Raw genomic sequence first — 15,000 nt, forward strand, 5'->3', positions numbered from 1 at the left:
GTGCTCAAGTTCAGTTGTGCTGAAATCTTAGTCACCACAGTGTTAAATACAAGTTTCTCTAATAACCTAATTACCAGATTTTTCAAATATTCATCCTAAATGTTGATTTTAATGCAAAGTGCATGGTGACTGAGTCTTCTAGCCAGTAACTGTTGCTTTTGTCAGCATATCTATAAAATGATTGTTGGTAGGTTTTGCCACAATGAAGACTTGTTAGGAAGTGACTGTCTAGTCTGTATTTTTGAGCAGTGTAAAGTGTGGTTATGGTACTTCAGTTGAATTTCAAGGCTATCAGGTAGTCTTCACAGTGATAACAGTTTCTATTCAAATATACTCTTTAATTAACATAGTAGAAAGAAGAAATGTCAAATATACAGCCAGGAAACACTAAAATGCCATACACAGTTTTGTACTGTACACTGTAACAAAATACAGGCCAGTAAAAAGACTGAACAACCCAGCAGGTCTACCAGTGAAGCTTATAAGCTTACTGACAGATCTGCTGCCACAAGTTACATTTAAATCTATCTATCAATAATAAGCTCCCATGGGAAAGTCACATGGCAGACAACTGACTATTGGCTACCAAATAGAAACATTTCCTTCCCCCTTCAAATCAAAAGGTGAGTGATATTGGCACAGTGTCTATACAAATCCTTGAATACAAACAATATACAATAAAAATACATATAATATCTTCAACCCATCTTCACAAAAAGAATTAGTAGCTGCAGAATTTATGCAGACTGGAAGTACTATTACAACCCACAATGCTAGATACAAAAGCCATTATACACGGCTGGTCTTGAGCCAACACACACACTCTTGAGCATCACTTGTCTTGGCAGAGTAACATCCTTCCACCACTCATAATGAGGTGGTTTTTAATATCATTTCAAAAATCTCCTTCATATACTACTCAGTAGGTGACTTGTGACAGTAGCCACAATTAACAATATCACATGCCTAGTCCAAATCAGTCTTAACTGTGATAGGCTTTAGGGAAACACATTCACTCCTATACTCACATTTAAACAAGTAAAACAATAAGCAAATTCATATCAACTGTCTAAAACCAGTTACTGTCTTTGTAGTCGAGTCTTTCACTTCCATTTGAGTAAATTTAGATGATCACATCTTCTTGCCTTTATTTTTGAGAAAAGCTTATGAAACATCAAAAATACATACTGGTTCTAAGGAACATTTCACATTAAAAAACTGTTCTCATCAATGTCACTCTAAGCCTGTATTCAAAATGCTGGCTTTCTGAATGTCCCACAAAATACGTCATTGCACTTAGGTCACATTACATTTTCAAACTGCCTTTGGTACTCACATTGCAACATTACACCTCTTTGTTCAATGTACACTGATAAACTTTTAAATATAATCTGATAAATACTTTAATTACAGAAAATATCAACTTTTGTAATCTGTCTTTAATAAGTTTCATATCTGGATTACATAAGCCACAAAGTGTCATGGATATTTGATCTCTGGATATGAAAACTGTGGTTTAGTGCTATAAGGCATGTATCCGAAGTGCTTCATTCTTTGGGTAGCACCAAGGAGTTAAGGTCAGACATGTGCCCCAATGGTAACACATTTGACCATCTCCCATACACTGTGCTGCTTTGAAGTAGTGCCATATACAGAGGTTCTCACGGAAATTTGGTCAGTGCCACAACTGAGACCCAAGATGATCACTTGATGTAAAAGTAGTGTCACACTCAACAGATTCTTCAGTGGGCTAAGTCTAGGAAAAGCATATGCAAGGTTTTCTTGTTTCCTTTTTTCTTATTATATTTTTCCAGATGATTTCCAATGTTCCAATTCCCTGGTGAAATGAGGTCTTGATTCTGATGAGGCATATTACGAAGACTTTACATCCGGCCCATTGCTTGCCACATGGTGACGCTGGTTGTGGCTCATCAGCTGACTGTGACTTGGAAACTTGGCTTCACAGAGTCTACATGTGTGTGTCCTTAATAGGATATGAGCTAGCTGTTGCTGTAAAGGAAAATTTAAGTTTATAAGTGCCTGTTCTCTGTACTACTGGTTCATGCCTGTTCAGAAAATAATGAATAAAGCTTACTAAGCTATTACACAAAGAATTTTCTGATATAACAACTTCAACGAGTTTAGAAAATAAAGAGCTTAGACAAAGCCACAGGAGACTTAAAATAGATCCCAAGCTACATACCGGTAAGTGACGGACACCTTGTGGACATTGTAAAGGTGGTCACTAAGATGCTCCAGGTCAAGGAACTTCTCATGGCAGATATGACAGGCCAGAAGGCCAGCAGTAGCACCCTGAGGGTAGGGAAGGGATGCTAAAGGACAACACTCAGGCTCAGCTTATGCACTGTTTTCATCTGAGGCAGAATAGTTTTCCTATTTCAAGCCAAAATTTCAACCACTACAAGCAACACAGCCTATATATCTTCCTGTTCTCTTCAATATTTCCTAAAATTACGCTCATTTGACAGATGTCAAAGATAAAGACAGCTGACCCTGGGTTACTAAGGTTATAAGCAGTCTATGGTTCAGTAATATCAAAATAACACAACAACAGGCGTTATTTTTCATAACCACACAAATAATAATAAAGATAAAAAATTATGACAATGATATCAACAATGATAATAAAATAAACATACATATAATACAGAAAATCACACCAGGGTTCAAATCATATCATATCCATATTTGTTAGTCTTAAAAAGGAAATTGTTATCTGCTTGTATAAGTGCAGAACATTAATGTTTTATATTTGTCTCTGATCTTACTTCATTAATTCTTTCATTCCTTAGGTTAATGGGTTTTTTTTGTATGGATGCACTTTTACAACACTTCCCAATCTCTCACTACTCAAGCTTGTTCCAATCTTGAAAGCATTTTTCCTCTAGTTTTTCTTGAACATAAATCAAAACACAACATGAAGTATAATACATTGCCTCAATAAAAAAGTATATATCTGTAACTAAATACAAATACTTACAGATCCTATTTCAATGGGAGGTATCCATGGGAGTGTGGACTGTGCAACTCAGCAGGAATCTGTCCTACACTGGATCCTGGGACACCAAGTCTCGGAGCATCCTGAGGCATGTTTATTTCTTCATCCTCATCACCCTCTGTTGGTGAAAATCATATGTGACTTAAATTATGATATTAACTATTGTATGGGCATATGGTCTACATACATAAACTGTATTGTAAAAGATCCTATTGTGGCATAACTTGGATTCTCTAACACCCTGAAAAATATTTGTATATATCATAAATTAAATTTATTACCTGAATGAACTACAATTTTTTAATATACATATACATATATATATATATATATATATATATATATATATATAAAGTTACTCCCAAATATAGCTTGTGAGCTAATGGTCAGTGGATCACCAGGTGTATTAAAAAATAAAATAGTCTAACACCAATAAAAAAATAAACAAGTACAGTGGGCCCCAACATCAGTGATTTCATGTTTAATGACAGACTAGAAACCCCACTGTTATCCTACATTAGCAAAGCTATAGCAAACTTGTGTCAGTGCTTCCTAATTCAAGTCTTATCATAAAATTTAATTCACTTATAACATCCTTTTCCCTACTGGCTCTCATAGGCCAAAATCAAGAGTAAATCACTGAGATAATGATGGCAGCATACAAGGCAGCACCTCCTTTGTCAAAAGGGCCATTAACCATGGGTCTCTCCTACATTTTAGCATTGTTGGCAGATTGAGAAGAGGTTGGAAATTAACATTTTTGACACACAAGAAGCCCCTTCACTTTTACAAAAACTTGAAAGATATATAGAAAAGGTACGAGTGAGAATGAATATCTTTACAGGAATTTGATTGAGTTTGATTATATTTTCATCAAAAATACATATATTTCTGCCAAAAATGTAACCAAAAACACTCAAATATATCTTGAAATGTGAAGATATTCATTCTCGTCCATACCTTTTCTAAATTTGTTGCAATGAACACTGTTCCCACTTGAATGGGGTTATCAGTGAAAAGTATTACACTACTCTAACATCCAAACAACCTAACAACCTCATTGCTCTCTTCCTGCGGAGGGAGGACAGCAAGACAGGCAACCAACCAGATCAAAATTGATATTGATGACCTGACAAAGGAAATCCTTCCTTTTCTACTTGGAGAAGTAGATTTTGATGGCTTTTATAATGGTGCAAAGAAGCTTTAAGGACAAAGAGAGACCAAAGGCTGATTTAGTGACTGAGGTGTTGAAGATGGTAGTGCAACTATCCAGTATCCTGCCTTCAAAATTTAATGCTACTCTTAGAGCTACTATCTGGTGATTTCTCATTCTTGTAAAATACTGTCAAGGAGTCTATAAAATGTCTATTTCATTTGTCTCAGTATCATGAATTCAAGACCAATATGGGCTCCAAACGGTTAACTTGGGAATTTTTCCAGAATAATTCCAGATTAGTGATTTCAAATTTAATGAGGTTTTGATGGAGTATTTATGTCACTTAAATCAAAACCCCACTGTAATATATATTAAACAAAATAAAATTAAATAATTGCATATCAAGAGGTAAAATAGGGGAAGAAAAGCATGCTATAAAAGAGAGGTATAAACTCCATTGATAGTGTGCTACAGTGACCCATATGCTAATAATATGTTGCCATGAAATAATATTGAAGACACTACTTTACATCAGATATATTATCTTATTAATCCATGTGTGTGTATGTGTGTATATATATATATATATATATATATATATATATATATATATATATATATATATATATATATATATATATATATATATATATATATATATATATATATATATATATATATATATATATATATATATATATATATATATATATATACATATATATACATATATATATATATATATATATATATATATATATATATGAATAATAAAAATATCTAAATGTCAACAGCATAAGCATTATATATCTATATGAAATTTACCTGTATCATCATCATTGCCACAACCAGCAAAAGAATCATCCTGATCATCTTGCAAAGGATAATCATCAGAGTTAGTGGAGGAGTTGCTGACAGTGCGGACACGGTGTTGCTGTTGGTTCTGCCATGCAGCCAGTTTACTTGGATCTTTCTCGTAGAGCCGTGACGCCATAACCTAGTGCAAGGAGAAATATCAATACAGGCTTCTACAACTATCCCAGTATCTACCTTCCTCTATATCTTAAGAAAGGGGCCCTCTTATCTGATAACTTTATTTCATACATATTTCTGAATTTTGAAGGTTAAGCAAGGACCTGTAATAAATCAATGTGAAGCTGGAATAAAAAATGAGAGAGGCACACAAGAGAAGAGAAACAGGTAGGAGAGGATGAAGAGAAAAAGAGGAGGAAGACAAAGATGAAGAAGTAGAGTGAGAATGAGACTTAGAAGAAGAAATGCAGCAGAAAACTCACACTGTAAATACAAATTCTTGCATAACTGAGCTGAACATCCTATGAATTACCTTTAAAAAAGAAGCTCTAATCCATACAAACCTGTAAACTCTCCAAAGAATTATCACAGTCTGTGGTGTCTATTTCATTAAGATTAGCACCAGACCGTTCTATTTCTGCATAAGTGCCAAAAGGAAGTTTTCCAAGACACTCTAGCTTCATAATGTGCATCTTTGAGCGGAGGTGTTTAGCTAAATGACCATGAATGCGGAATGCAATTTTGCAATCATGACACTTGAAAGGTCGTGGGTTATCTGTGCTTGGGGTCCCAAAGGTCATGTTCCTATTTACCTGTAAAAATATTGACTGATGAGATGTAGTGCCCAAACAACAAAGATCTGAATAGAAATATACAATATTCTGTATACCTCATTCATAGATACAATGTTGAAAACAATATACAATATGCATTGAACTTCAACTTCAGATAAGTCACATTCGATATCTGTAAACAAAGCAGATACATTTTCTCTGCCTTTCACTTACCTTATTAAAATGACTGACAGATCTTTTATGCTTCTGAAGATGCCCATTGGTTCTGAATGAGATGGCACAAGATTCACACCGGTAAGGCCGCTCCATATAATGAATGTTCATATGAAGAGTTAGCTGGGACGGACGGTTAAATTCCTTGTGGCATATGCTGCACCTGCACTTACCATCATCGTTCCCTAGTCTGGTAGGAAACAAGAACTATGAAGACCTCATAATACAATATTTACAAATTAAAATACATGGTGACAATGTTGTAAATATAATTTTCATGTCTGAAGAGGAAATTATAATCCTCAATAAAATTAGCATCACTGTAATTAATATAGTTATTATAATACTAATTATCAAAACACAAGATAAAAATAACATTTATTTCAAGGGAAATACATGTGGCTCATATATGTATTCTGTAGTACAACACACTTTCAAAGTATTTTTAAGTCAAAAAGGAGAGAATTGTCAGAATATCTGAAATTTATCATAAAATAAGACACAACCTTGAGATACATTTCAGAATTTTAAAAAAAGTACCAAGTAATATAACTGCAAAAGAACATAACACCTGAACTTATTGCAATCAGCATGGATGGCAAGAATACATGCCAGCCCCCACTATAATATAAGTTTATTTATTGTATTTACACACAGATGACTCTACAAGTGCTTAATCACCAAGGAGTCAGTTAATAGTCCTACATATCTCTCCTGTTTATCCTTTTCCTTGACTTTTGGAAAGGGTCTCTTGTATTATTTCATGTTCTTAAATGTTACCAAGATTTTAATAACAATTTAATAATCATAACATCAATAAAAATAAGAACAGTATTGATAGCAATTGTATTAAAAAGAAAAACACATTTTCCCACCAATTCAAGGACTGGGGAAATCAGGATCAGTCACTAAAGCCTACTAATAGACTCCTTGCCGGCTGAGGACATGTGGAGCCATCTGCATGTAGCAAAATTCACAAAAAACTACAGGGGACTGAACATAAATCTGTGGTGGTTGGGTTAATCATGAAACTTTAAAAACATAATTAATTAATTTACCTGTTCAGAGATGAAGGAACAACACCACTGGGTACAAGGAAAGCAGTCTTGGTGTCCATTCCACCATTGTTCATGACTGTGAGATTGGCAGGAGGGGTTGGCATGCGTGAAGTGGCTGCTTGGGGAGTACTGTTGACAGCTGTTGCACAACTCGAAGAGGATAGCTCAGAGGTACAACTTTGTTCAGAGTTTAATCCCAGGCTTTCATTTTCAGTTCTTCCTTCTCTTTTTATCTCATCCAGTGATGTTCCTCTATCATTCTGTATGCTTTCTGGTTTCTGGGGCTGTTCATTGGAATTTTCTGCCCCTGCAGTTGATACGGATATTACAGAATGGTTTGGGATTAGACTGTTGCGAGGTGAATCTGGTGATGTATCTGATGATGAGTCTTTGTACTGCTGTCTCTTGATGGTTGTGTCCAAAACTGCACACTCCTTAATGTATGCTTGCAGCATTGAATTGTTGCAACCATTTTCTTTACTTGGATCAATTACAATGTCTAACTTCTCCCTGTTTGATACATGAGTTGCTCTTGATGTTGTATTGTATATACTCTTCAGGAGAGTTGATGATTCAGTAACTGGTGATAAGATTTCAGAAGGGTGCTCTCTAATAGGGGTTGTAGGCGTGCCAGGTGATGTCAGATTTGCTACTGGAGATCTGAGGTCAGTCACAGAAGATTTGGCCATCAGTGGGAGAAAGCTTGGTCTGCGTGGGACTGGAGGCTTTTTCATGGCCAAGTTTTTATCCTGAGACGGAGAGAGATTAAGCACAGCTGTCTTCCTTACACTCAAATCCATGGGAGAATCTCTAAGGGATTCAGCATTATCATTCAGTTTTTGAGACTTGGCGTCTTTTGAGCTGTGAGCACAGATTGGACTGGAAGAGCTTGAACAAGATGAGATGGCCATGACTAATACTCCAGATCTTGAAGCATTTCCAATCAAGCCCATGTTTTCTTTGCTCTCTCTTACCTCCCTTTTCAACTCAGCCTCACTCTTAGTACAACTCTCATCTATATCCATTTTATCTGCATCTTCAAACTGGTCATGTTCTAATGCGTCATCATCATCTTCGTCATCTTCATCACCATCATCTTCCTCATCCTCTTCTTCCTCTTCGTCATCATCATCATCATCATCACCACCTTCTAAAACTCTTTCTTGCTCTTGTTCCATCTTGCCCTGCAATAGATAAACTTGTAATCACTCTGTAACTAGCAAAAATATTAATCATCTCTGCAAACACAAAATATTTGAGCAGAATGAAGGCATCTAATAATTACTTTTCTTAACCCAATGCCAACAGGTATGACGTGTACATACGCACTATGCCCACTGTGAGTTACTTGTTTGATTGTTTTTACACATAGATGGTTACACTTGTACTAAGTCACCAATGGGCCAATTACAAGTACTGCCTGTCTCGCCCGTTTACCCTTTTCTTTGATTTACAAAAATATTTTACGTTATCTTATTTTGCTGTTACTAATGTTTATAACATTATAGTAATTATAATGTTTATAATAAAAATAACACCATCGATATTCATAGCACTAGTAAAAAATATGTTTTTCCCGCCAATTCAAATAAGCTAAGGTCACAAGGTCTACTACTGGACTCCTTTGTGGCTAAGCACTAACAGAGCCATCTATGTGCAGAGAACTTTCCCAAAAAATATAGAAAATGAGCACAGCATTTTCCCAATTCTTTATTAATTTTCCCCGACAGCATTGGGTTAACCACTAGACACGAAACCTTGAGTAACTCATTCTCTCCCACCTCACATCTTTGGACATTTATTTTATAAGGATGTTAAACTACAAGCAAAATACACTATGGGAAGTGGAGTATGAGAAGTTTCCATGCATCTCACAGCATGGTACAGACAGAATCAAGGCAAGGGGATATGATTGATGGCAGGGGGTAGGGGTGGGGGATGAACTGTCTAAGGAGAATGGACAGGGTGAACAAAGCCTTGTGTTTACTGACTACACTTCCACAAGTGTGCCCCAGTACTAAGGGGTTAAGATAATAAAACAGAAAGAGAACACCATTATTAAAGATCTATACAGAGTATTCAAAACTTAAGTTAACCTTGTTTCACAATTCAAAACATTTGTAAAACTGACCTGCATTGCCAAAGCCTCTTCATTGACATGGCTCTCATCAACCACAGTTGGGACAGGCACAATGCCCATCTCCATACACCGTTTATAATGAGCCTTAGACCTTAGATGTTTGGTCAGGTTGCCCTTGGTTTTAAAACTGTGAAAGAAAAAATTTGAATTTATCCAATCATTAACTTTCACATAACCACATATATGTAAATAATCATTTGTATTCCCAACTGATTTTCTTTTCATTTTTTTTTTTTTTTTTTTTTTTTTATATATATGTTAGGTTTCCTACCTGAATGTGCAGTGGCTGCATGCATAAGGGCGAAGATCTGTGTGAGTACGTATATGCTTTTTTAACATAGAAGGCTTTTTACAACGAATCTCACATACTCCACAAACATATCTCCCTCGACCACGGCCTCTGACATATGTATAATCTTCAGAGCTTTTAAATCCTCCCTCAAATATTTTGATGCGTTTGACTGTGCTGCTGTCTGAGGTCTCAGCATCATCATTACTCTTGCTGGAGGGTTCAGCACATTCCTCCTCTGGTTCACGTTTTATTGCTGGTCTGTTGTCTTCACTGGAACTTGGTTCACTTGTCCTTGTCACTGGGTCTTCATTCTTCACTACCTTTGGGTCTTTTTCTTTATGTTTGTCTTCCTTAGCTTTATTTTTTTCTTTCTCTTCCTTAAATGTCCAGTATGAAGAGTGTGTCTGAATGAGATTTAGTTCTCTTGGTTTGGCTACAGAGTATGTTTGGTCAACTTTTCGAGAGGTGTATAAGCTCATGTGTTGATACGGTGTAAGATTTAAAGGATTGTCCTCTGCTGGTTTACGTAACTGCCAGTTGGAATACATGGAAAGCTTAGGATCAGTGGACTGAGGTACATACATGGGTTGTTGCCTAGATATGCAGCAAAAATAAGACTTTGTGGAAACCTTGTGCCCTAGATAAGTATATGCTGATCCATTCAAAAACATCTGCACACAACTTTTCTTGGGCCGAGGTGTATCCGGACTTACCAAAGTTGTGCCAATCAAAGCAAGCGAGGAGTTAGGTACATAAGGCTGTGGTTTTAAAGCCAGTGAGTTTGGACGTTTTCTTGGTGGCAGGAATTCCTCACAATCCTTTGTTTCCTCTCTTCCTGCTGTGTCATTTCTTGATTCATCATGTGCCACTGAGGATTTCTCTGTAGCCTTCTTATCAAAAGCATTTGTCTCTGATCCTCCTGGGAGTCTGATATCAGGAGTCATATTTCGTTCAGAGGATTTAAAGGAAACACTTACTGATGCTTTCCCTCTGCTTATTTGTATTTCTTTTGGTGGTAACTGTGGGGACTGTCTAGATGGGACTTTTGTCACATGAAAGGACTGGTGTTCCCTCACTGGACTGCGTGGAAAGTCTTTGGATCTTGGAGGTTGGAGACCCTTCTCCCTGGAGGGGCTCATTAAGGCTGGAGGTTGTGACAAGGAGGTTATTGGAGCTTGTGCCATGGGACTAAAGGATGAGGCAGTTATTGGGGGTGCAAACACAGAAGGATTTTTCTGTATTCTGTGCAGGGGAGGCTGAACTACCATGCCTGCCTGGGAATATGGTCCAGGAATCCCCGGTACATAAGGTACTTTTTCGTCACCCATTGGTATGAGAGCAGGATATGTAGCAGGTGATTTGCTACTGCCTTTAAACTGCTCTTTCTCTTTCTCTCTAATAACCTGTACTTGCTGATTTCCAAGGGGATTTCCTATATTTCCAGAAGGAAGCTGTCCAGATGCAGCCAATCCTGCTCCTGGAGACATTTTGCATGGAGATGGAGCTGCAGGTGAATGAATGGTGTTGACTTTCTGTTTCCCAACCATTCCCTGGGCTGGTGAATTTTTAGCTGAGAGAAAAGACTGTACCGGGCCAGAAGCTGGATAGGTTGGGAAAGATAAACTACCCAAATCAGGTGTGGGAATTCCTGGAATAGCTAGGTTTGGTAGTTGTAGTAGAGGTGCATAGGGTAAAAAAGGAGAAAAAGCAAACTTTGAAGCATCATTATATACAATGGTGGAAAGCGGTGCTTTTGAGTTACTTTGAGTCTGTGTTGGAACACTTGGCTGTTCACGTGATATGGAGGAGCTTACAAGACTCGGTACTGTTTTGGTTGAGGAAGTACTTATCTGACTCTCCACTTGAACCATTGTGCCCCCTGAATTTAAGCCTGATTTTGCAATTGTTACCACAACTGAAGTAGGAAGTGACACCTCTGCCTTTGGTATGTTACCTCCTAATTGTTGTGGGGGAATGCAGATGTCAATAGCAGGGCTCGGTGGCTGGCTAGGGTCTATTCTCATTGTTTTTCGTTCATTGCCATCACAAATCTGAACCTCACCACCAAAAAGCTGGAGATTGCTTGTCTTTTGTTTATTCATATCTTCTAAAATTTTCATTCCTGCATCCCCTTTACATGCCCCTTGTCCACGAGGGGAAAAAATTGGTGGGAGAAACATTGACCTGTCTTGAGATGATGAATCAATGTCAGACATTTTTCTTTTTTTGGTTGGTGGTGATGCTCCTTCAGGTACAGATTCACTTCTATATATCCTTGGAGATAATTCTGGTCTATATCTATTTTCTTCCTCTGACCCTCGGCGCTGCGATGACTCTCCAACTGATGATCCCCTTGACAGTGATCTCTCTCTCTCAAAGTGATCAGTTCGGTCAGGTTTTTTCTGCAAATCTAAAGCTACATCTTGTTCACTGGGCCATCTTCCCCCATCTCCACTCTTAACAGAATCTGGTGTGCCCCTCTCACTTCCAGTCCCCCCAAGTCGCTGTCCGCAATAATGTCGAAGGTGAACCTCCAAACTCTCTGGACTGCGGCAAGGCACGCCACATCTGGAGCATGGGTAATGTCCTTCTGTTGGCTGGTTTAGCCTTTCACATTCCAGCCTCTCCAGTTTCTGATCAATAGTACCTGCAATGGCAGCTCTAGAGTGCAAGAGAAGACTCTTTATAACTGAACCTTCAGGATTCTGTGGATGCTGACGCAAAATAGCTGGATCATCCACATGAGTCACCCGACTCTTGTGTATATCTCTGACCACAGAGGGACCCTCAGAACTCCTCCTCTTGCGTGATCCCTCCACCATGGTTAGGTCCATCATGCCCATTGTAGAGGTAGTGAAGGCTGGAGCAGACTGAGAGTAAGAGGTAGTATGTCCTTGTGATGATATGGAAGGTTTGGAAGCACTGATGGGGGTGACTGGAGGCTGAGCAAGAGGCAGGTGTGGGGTGGGTGGAAGACTGGGGCTGTAAGAAGACCTTGACTCAGCCATTATTGCCTCAGCAGTGACGGAATGACTTCTCTCTCTTGAATATTGTTGTTGTAGTGGGCCTAGACCAGCAGGTGAAGGAGCCGTTGATGAAGAGCCAACAGCTGGTGCCTTGGAATTCTTAATAGTCAAATCAGCAAGACTAGACCGGCGGCTTTTGCTTGTGCCAGAGCCATCACTCTCACTTGATGATGAGCCTATACTGGGCTGCCTTCTGTAACGTCTAGACCACAGTGGATTGTGAGTATCCACAATGGCCTGGTTTTCCACAATCAACTTAGTGATGTGTTGCCCAACTAATTCTGGACTTGGAGACTTAATTCCTTTCCAAATAGAATTTGCACTTTGTGGTGTTCCTACTGAATTTCTTTGACCAGTCAGTACACCTTCGTCCTTTTTATTTGCAGCCCATATATCGAGTGGCGGTAGGCCTTGCTTTGAGACATTGGCTGGACTTGGAGAGTGACGACTAGGGTTAGAGGGTGCAACCTGGTTGGGTTGGCCATGGGTGGAGGCAGTATGGGGTTGATATGTTGAAGGATTGATAGCAGTATGGTCAAGTTGATGAGCATCCTGAGGTGGAGTTGGCTGTTGTCTTGCTGGTGGAGGTGTTTGGCCCTTAGGGCCTCTTTCCTCCCTGTGTGCATAATGAGCAGAAATATGAAATTTTGGCTTGTACAAAGATTTGCCTCGATCAAGAGTTCCCAACTCATCATGATGGGTACTCACAGAAGCAGATGGAAGGTCTTGGAGCTGGTCCCTTATAGAGGTTCTTGATACAGAGAGATCAGCTGGTTGTAGCTGCTGAGCTCTCCCCTCTTTATTAGCTGACTTAGGGCCATCTTCTACATCACCATCAACATTATCACTAGACTCTATAGTTCCATCACTATTATCAAGAGCTACACCATCACACTTCTGAACATGGGTTCGAGATCTAGTGTGCTTCTTATAATTGCTTTTAGTTTTGAAAGCAAGACTACACTGTTCACAGGTATATGGTCTCTCATTGGTGTGTGTGCGTTTGTGCTTATCAAGCACAGAAGGTTTGGCACATCCAACTCCACAATATTCACATTTGTACTTTCCACCACTACTATTACTGACTTTTCTTTTGTTATCATCATTCTCTACTGATAACTGATTAACAACACTTCCAGTTACACTAGCAACTGTATGAGCTGTAACATGTCCATTGACAAGTGTTGGAGTAAACTGAGGTGCTGCAGTGGTGGGCCTGGCACCTGCTGGAGAGGCTTGAGGTGTGGTAGAGGGGGTCCTGGCACCTGCAGAGGTAACCTCTGTCCCACCCTTTTTACCCCTTTCGTTTTGCTGCTGTTGTTCTGCATTGTCACAGGCCTCAGATGTGGCCCGCTTGAACTTCTTGTGTGTGTAAATGACATCGCCGGAAGGGTTCATGGGGACCGTGCATGTGATCACACCCATGGGATGCATGCAGGAGATACAGTCCTCAGCATCTCTCACAGCTTACGGCTCCATCTTTTCTTGAAATGTGCCAACCATAATCTGTAAAATATGTTTGAAAGTTAGATGTGTCATACCTGAGGTATATCATATTTGCTTTAAAAAATCTTCACAAACTTTATTTCTGAAAATTAATCTTCCTAAGATATGCATAAAACATACCTGGTAATATGTACTACAGGTGCTGATAAGGAAAGATGAAAATGATTCCAAATAAGCTAACAATGAAAAATGTCAAAACAAACTAAATTCATTACTCTATCATCTCTTTTCAGTGTATAATTGTAACAAGATGAGTCTCTTTATGCCAACTTCTAAAATCTAAATCATGACAGAAATATCAGTTATTACAAATGTTATAAAAGAGATATAAGAAAGAAATACACACCAAAGAAAATGAATAATGGTTGCACCTTCTTCGCCCAGTTAACACCATCACCTCTGACACCACCTGGGAATAAAATGCTTAATTATCTCTCCTGTTCAAACAAAATCACTCAATAACTGGTATCATTGTCTTTTAATATACTTCTAATTTTCATTTTGAAAAATTCAAGCTATAAGACTTCAGGAACATTACACTGACACCATCTTCTTCCTTTTCAGTTTACAAATATTACTTCTACGTCTTTTATTCTCATATATATAATTCAGTATGCACTGCAGTATGTAATCTACCATGATACCAGCATTCCCTTTTGTTAGGATCTGCACATCATCTACAAACTGAAATTTCCTTTGTAGTTCATAAAAAATTCTGAACAGATTAATGAAAATTCCACATCATTTACAAAGCCCAAGAACCTTCAGTTTGATATACTGTCATCTGTTACATTATAGATGCCACAGAAAAGAAATTACTGTTTTTACTCTGAATCAACACTCAAGACACTATCCTCATCCTAGTTAGCTTACTACCTACCTCACTACATCCCTCCCTGCCTCCCTCCCTCCCTCCCTCCCTCCCTCCCTACCTACCTACCTACAGCCTATCTGCCTATCTGTCTGCCCGGTGCCACCTGTTC

The 15,000-nt window shown here is 38.3% G+C and overlaps 1 protein-coding gene across 3 annotated transcripts in view; it reads right to left on the minus strand.

Moving 5' to 3' along the window:
- Positions 1-15,000, minus strand: part of LOC125036543 (transcription factor HIVEP3-like) — a 69,879-nt gene that overhangs the window by 273 nt on the left and 54,606 nt on the right. The window contains exons 3-12 of one of the 3 annotated variants that reach the window (XR_007115902.1): positions 14,364-14,426; positions 9,465-14,017; positions 9,185-9,320; positions 7,054-8,237; positions 5,996-6,185; positions 5,552-5,800; positions 5,001-5,172; positions 3,002-3,137; positions 2,204-2,313; positions 1-2,010 (exon numbers count right to left, since the gene is read on the minus strand). The exon at positions 1-2,010 is cut by the window's left edge and continues 273 nt beyond it. Coding sequence is in view for 1 of the 3 variants with exons in the window: in XM_047629225.1 (XP_047485181.1) it covers positions 3,007-3,137; positions 5,001-5,172; positions 5,552-5,800; positions 5,996-6,185; positions 7,054-8,237; positions 9,185-9,320; positions 9,465-13,945 (6,543 nt within the window). In the remaining 2 variants the exon portion in view is untranslated. The remainder of the gene's footprint in view (positions 2,011-2,203; positions 2,314-3,001; positions 3,138-5,000; positions 5,173-5,551; positions 5,801-5,995; positions 6,186-7,053; positions 8,238-9,184; positions 9,321-9,464; positions 14,018-14,363; positions 14,427-15,000) is intronic. The other 2 variants (XR_007115903.1, XM_047629225.1) reach the window with 2 other exon arrangements.

Source organism: Penaeus chinensis, chromosome 21 (genome assembly GCF_019202785.1).
Source record: "Penaeus chinensis breed Huanghai No. 1 chromosome 21, ASM1920278v2, whole genome shotgun sequence".
NCBI lineage: Eukaryota > Metazoa > Arthropoda > Malacostraca > Decapoda > Penaeidae > Penaeus > Penaeus chinensis.